This window comes from Centruroides sculpturatus, unplaced genomic scaffold, assembly GCF_000671375.1.
Source record: "Centruroides sculpturatus isolate CEXI.00-Female unplaced genomic scaffold, Cexi_2.0 scaffold462, whole genome shotgun sequence".
NCBI lineage: Eukaryota > Metazoa > Arthropoda > Arachnida > Scorpiones > Buthidae > Centruroides > Centruroides sculpturatus.
The window spans coordinates 222,642-228,543 of record NW_019385104.1 but is presented as its reverse complement, the minus strand read 5'-3'; the positions used below and the strand labels follow the sequence as shown (position 1 = coordinate 228,543).

The window sequence follows — 5,902 nt, the reverse complement described above, 5'->3', positions numbered from 1 at the left end:
AACTAAGGCGCTAGATAACCCAGGTATGCTCATCCGCCATGTTGGTCCTTAGAAAGCAGACGACTCTCGTAGAAGTTGAATAGAAGAGACACGAAAATAATCATAAATTCAACTGTATCTTAAGATTTTGCAAGGTCGAAATGATAAACTTTGCCAAAATTTAGTTCAACTAGTTATAAAATACAGCTAAATTTAAAAATCTTGGAATATGACGTCAAAAGGACCAATATGGCTGCACACGTGACGGAAGCGTATGAGCATACCTGGGTAATCTAGCGCCTTAAGTACCACGAGTGAGTTCGATGACGTCAGTTCGAGTACAACACGAAAAACTCGAGACTAAGGGACCAGCTTAGATAATATCATACATCAAATTATCAATTACAATTCTATGTATCGATTACTTTCTCTCTCTATTTCATTACTGTCTTTACATGTAGCGCCATCTGTTGGAAATAATCAACTAAATATAATTTTTACAAATAAAATATAATTTTTAGATATATACAGTATTATATTCACTGAATTACTGAGACAATGATATAGCGAGAAATTATGCCATTACTGTGAGAGGTGACACGGCATTTGCCTGCCTGAAGTGTCGTAGTGTTTTATTCCCGTACATTATACTTCCTGTTAGCAATAGAGTCGTGCCGGCTAGGTATCTATTTCCACTCGGGGCAAAATTTTTGAATTGAAATAACGTGACTTGCGATACAAATCGCTACAAAAGTTCATATGTAATTAATCTGGTCTTTTTTCTCTTACGATTTCCACGTCTGGTCTCCACGTTCACGTCTGGTCTCCACGTTCACGTCTGGAGTAGACACTACACATGAAAACACATTTGCACTAGATTTAGAAAAGTTCAGTTGCTTAGGTTTTGAAAAATTTAGGTGAATTTTAGAAAGAATGTATTTCATACAACTTTTTTGTGACTTCTATTAACTCTTTCAACCCTGTGGGGACTAAGAGGGTTTTTTAGCCAAGCCTGTTGTGGATCCAATAAATTCAAATGGACAACCACCCGAAAAATTTTTAGGGTTTACGACCCATCTGGACTCGTTCTCGTGTCTTCTTCAGCGTTAGGTGTCACCTTGAATCTACATTTATACAAATGGCCTGTTGTAATGCAATTTGTATAAGCCTCTGCCATTATGCAATCAGTAGGGAAATGTAGGGAAATTAATAGAAAATGTAAGAAATAATTAAAATTTTATCTTGCAACCATAGCTTTGATGCTCCAATGTCTATGTTGACCATTCACAGGTCATCTAAAACATACGAGTTGGGTCGCGTGGTGTCTTACTGAGGCCAGATTTTATTTTAAAATAGNTAAATAAACAGGAAAGTGTGTCTACTTCTAAAACTTACTTTTTCGTTGATTTGAGTTTTCGTGTCGTCATCCAACCAAGTTTTATTGCTCAATGAATTTGACATAAATTCATGAATATGTTCAGTAATTTCCTCAAGAAGATCTGGTTTTTTCTTAGAAATTAGAAATTTAAACTACATTATTTATGATTACGTATAAATCATACCTTGAATTTTCGTCAAGTCATCCAACCAAGTTTTATTACTCAATGAATTTGACATAAAATCATGAATATGTTCAGTAATTTCCTCAAGAAGATCTGGTTTTTTCTTAGAAATTAGAAATTTAAACTAGATTATTTATGATTACGTATAAATCATACTTTGTTAAATTAAATTAAATTAATTAATAGTTGTAAAAATGCAAGTAATTTAACATTTTGCGTGGGTATATTAAGTAAGTAAGGTTTTTAAATTAACATTTTCTAATTTAATTCAACGTGGAATCATTTATAATGAATAACATACTTCTAAATTAGAGATAGTATTTCTCTGTAAAATATGCTAAAATTAATCACTTCTATGTAAACATCTATCCAGAGGCAAGAGAGATCTTTTGAACATTCCAGGAATGTATTCATTTATTGCATGTTTATTCCAGTTCGGAGATAACGAAAGAGAATTAATTTAAGATAATTTATCATAAAATATAACATTCAAATAATCTCTTACTGTAAAGGCTAAAGACAACATCGCAGAAATCGATAAAATGAAGTTTATTTTGTTAGAGAATATGTTCGAAACGTCTACCATCAGCACTAATACCAAAACGTGGACAATAGAGCGTAGAGGGTTTAGTAGCTCCCAGGTGTCACCATTTTACAGACTTCTCGTATGCATGTTTTCAATTCGTCAATTTCGCCCGACACTATCGGGTGGGCATCATACACAGTTGATCCCATAGGATAAAATCTGGAATGGTTATATCTGGGAAAGGAGTTTGCATTGTTTCGCTTGTTTTATAATAATTTTGAAGGATGCAATCGAAGTTTGGAAAGTTTGTCGGCGACATTTTCCAAACATGGAAATAATTAAATGAAATAGACAGCGCTAGAAGTAGTACCGTACTGATTAGAAGTTGCACTAAAATTAGATAAGAAAAATGCCAAGAGGATCCACTCCTTGGTCATATAAGAAAATAAAGAGACTCCATATAAATTAACTCACTTACGAATCACCAAATATGGAAGAATAAGAAAACCGGACCAAATACAAAGACTCCGCTAAACAAATTTTATTCCTACCCCCAGTACCTACAGCTCTACACACCCAAAGTNAGCCCAAACGGTTAGGAGTTGAAAGTTGAAATTTGGTACACAGTTAGTGTATGTCACGAAAACGCACACTGAGAAGGGATATTTCGAAATTCCCCCGGGGGGAGAGAGACAGGATTAAGGTTTCGACAACGGAAGTGTTAAGTAACAATGGCAGTGTTAACAATGGAAGTGTTACGTAACAATGGAATTGCAAAGAGAAAGCGACGTGCAAGACGCAGATGCGGTTTTTTTTCGTTTTGCAGGAAATCGAACATAATTTTAGATCCATCTAAAAATTCTGTAATTACTCTAGAAACAGGGAGAAACGATGCATTCTGTGAAAACTGATAAGGTTGACTATAACGTAATAATCTTAATCTTTGCTACCGTTACTTTTGCCCGAGCAACGCCGGGCCTACCAACTTAGCCAAGATTGCTTGGTTAAACATCCTGAAAAGCAAGAAAGAGTCCGCCAGGAGGTTAACGAAAACATTGAAAACAATTTAATCGGGTATTATTTATTTACATACTTTCATTACAATTATTATATTTATGAATATTATAAATTATTTATAAACTAGCAGGTAGGCTGGGCGTTGCTCGGGCAAAAAGTAACGATAGCGAAGTTTAAGATTATTACGTTATAGTCAACCTTATCCGTTTTGACAGAATGCAAAAATTGGGTTCCCCTGTTCACGGTCTAATTAGAGAATTTTTACAAGGCTCATCTCTTCTGTGCCTAACAAGTGCAGGAATCGCTTTTTTCTTTCCGGCTCCGCCTCAATTCTGTCGCGATACGACAAAGTCGCGCGATGTCCTAGTTACACTTTATATGGGTCTAAAAATATGTTCGATTTCCCGAAAAACGCAAAATACCGCATCTGCGGTTGTAAATCTTGCACGCCGCTTTCTCTTAACACTTCCGTTGTTAACACTTCCTTTGTTACTCAACACTTTCATTGTTAAAACTTCCATTCTTAACACTTCCATTGTAAACTCATTATAATGGAAGTGTTGATGAACTATCTCTGCATATTTTTGATATTAGAATTATAGCCCAGGCCACGAATTATAAATAAATGAACATAAAATTATAAATAACAAATCTGGAAACGCGGGCAACCTGGGTTCTATTCCTAGGTGCTCGAAATAATGAAAATCCCTTAACAAATGTGCTACTTTATCGGAAGAATAATCTGTTTCTGCTACAGATGAAAGTAGAAATTTTCTTATTAATGTTTTTAGACTTGATTCAAAGTCAGATCTTTTAGCTATCTTCCATTGTTACTTAACACTTCCATTGTTGATGGAAGTGTTAATGTTTGTATTCTGGAACATTGAAAGTGAATAAATAGTGGTTCCTTTTTACACAAACTTTGTCTTCAATTTTATTTTTAAACATAATTGCCAGCCTTAATCCTGTCTCTCTCCCCCGGGGGGAATTTCCAAAAATCCCTTCTTAGTGTGAGTTTTCGAATAAATTTTAGAATAAATTTATTATGAATAAATTTATTCTAAAATTATGAATATTAGATATTAAAATCAATGAATTTACTTGAAATCTGTAAATTTTATTTTTATAATTCTATTTATTAGAAAACTAGCAGGTAGGCCCAGTGTTGCTCGGGCAAAAGTAACGATAACGAAGATTAAGACTATTGCGTTATAGTCAACCTTACCCGTTTTCACAGAATGCAAGAATTGGATCCCCCGTTTCCAAACTAATTAGAGAATTTTTAGATGGGTCTAAAAATATCTTCGATTTTCTGCAAAAACGAAAAAAAATTGCACTTTCTCTTAAAACGTCGCTTTCTCTTAACAATTCCATTGTTACGTAACACTTCCATTGTTGACACTTTCATTGTTAACACTTCTATTGTTATTTAACACTTCTATTGTTGATGGAAGTGTTAAGCTTAATCCTGTTTCTATCCTCGGGGGGAAATTTCGAAAAATCCCTTCTTAGTGTGAGTTTTCGAGACGTACCCTAACTGTGTACCAAATTTCAGCTTTTAACTCCTAACCGTTTGGGCTCTGCGATCATTATTATTATCAACTCGTCTCGATTATATATATAGACTAGCAGGTAGGCCCGGCGTTGCACGGACAAAAGGAACGATAGCGAAGATTAAATTTATTACGTTGTAGTCAACCTTATCCGTTTTCACAGAATGCAAGAATTGGGCCCCCCTGTTTCCGGACTGATTATAAAATTTTTAGATGAGTCTAAAAATATGTTCGATTTCCCGCAATAACGAAAAAAACTGCATCTACGTCTTGCACGTCGCTTTCTCTTAACAATTCCGTTGTTACGTAACACTTCCATTGTTGACACTTTCATTGTTACTTAACACTTCCAGTGTTACTTGACACTTCCATTGTCACTTGTCACTTCCATTGTTACTTAACACTTCCATTGTTGATGAAAGTGTTAAGCCTTAATTCTGTCTCTCTCCCCCGTGGGGAGGAATTTCGAAAAATTCATTCTTAGTGTGCGTTTTCGTGACGTACCCTAACTGTGTACCTAATTTCAACTTTCAACTCCTAAACGTTTGGGCTCTGCGCTTATTATTATTATTATAATTATTATTATCAATTTGTCTCGATTATATATTAGATAGAAAAAATTGAATTTTTTAAGTGAATTAATTCAAATTAATTAATGTTATGTCATAACACTTCACGTATTTGTCGAAAGTAACCGATTGTTAGAATGCATTGTTGGATGAGTCCATTGTTGGCGCCTTTTTGTTGGAGGAGAAAATACGGAATCGAAAAGAGAAGACGAAGAATCGTTAACGTTAAACAGATGTTATTCAAGTATGAGTTAGAACGAATGAAACTGCACAAGTGATGTAAATCACGTGTGGAGTTGCATTCTTTTCAACTATCGGTGGAATTCTGACGCATCCACCTCCCCGTGGTGAGTTCTGGGTTGCCATTCGTTTCGAAATGACGAAGGGCAAGCGAAGAGTAGTAGCGTGTTTTCATTTATTTTATTATTAAGAAGGTATTAAAACCAACTAGTTAAAAATGGAAGAAAAGATGTCTGGGGCATCGCCAGTTTCGATTTTTTAAACCTGTGTTTTTAATTGTATATATATATATATATATACTTTTGTGTGTGTGTGTGTGTGTGTGTGCGTTTTAAGGGGATTTTAATTTTGTTGGCCAAGTAGCCTACAGAGAAAAGTCGATTGTCAAACGTTTGTATTCTGGAACATTGAAAGTGAATAAATAGTGGTTCCTTTTTTACACAAACTTTGTCTTCA

At 34.7% G+C, this 5,902-nt stretch overlaps 1 protein-coding gene across 1 annotated transcript in view; it reads right to left on the bottom strand.

Annotated features, from left to right (window-relative positions):
* The window catches only part of LOC111634761 (neprilysin-2-like), a 21,821-nt gene extending 20,225 nt beyond the window's left edge, over window positions 1–1,596 (bottom strand). The window contains exon 1 of the mRNA XM_023379602.1: window positions 1,542–1,596. Coding sequence (XP_023235370.1) covers window positions 1,542–1,596 — 55 coding nt within the window. The remainder of the gene's footprint in view (window positions 1–1,541) is intronic.
* Window positions 1,597–5,902: the final 4,306 nt, after the last annotated feature.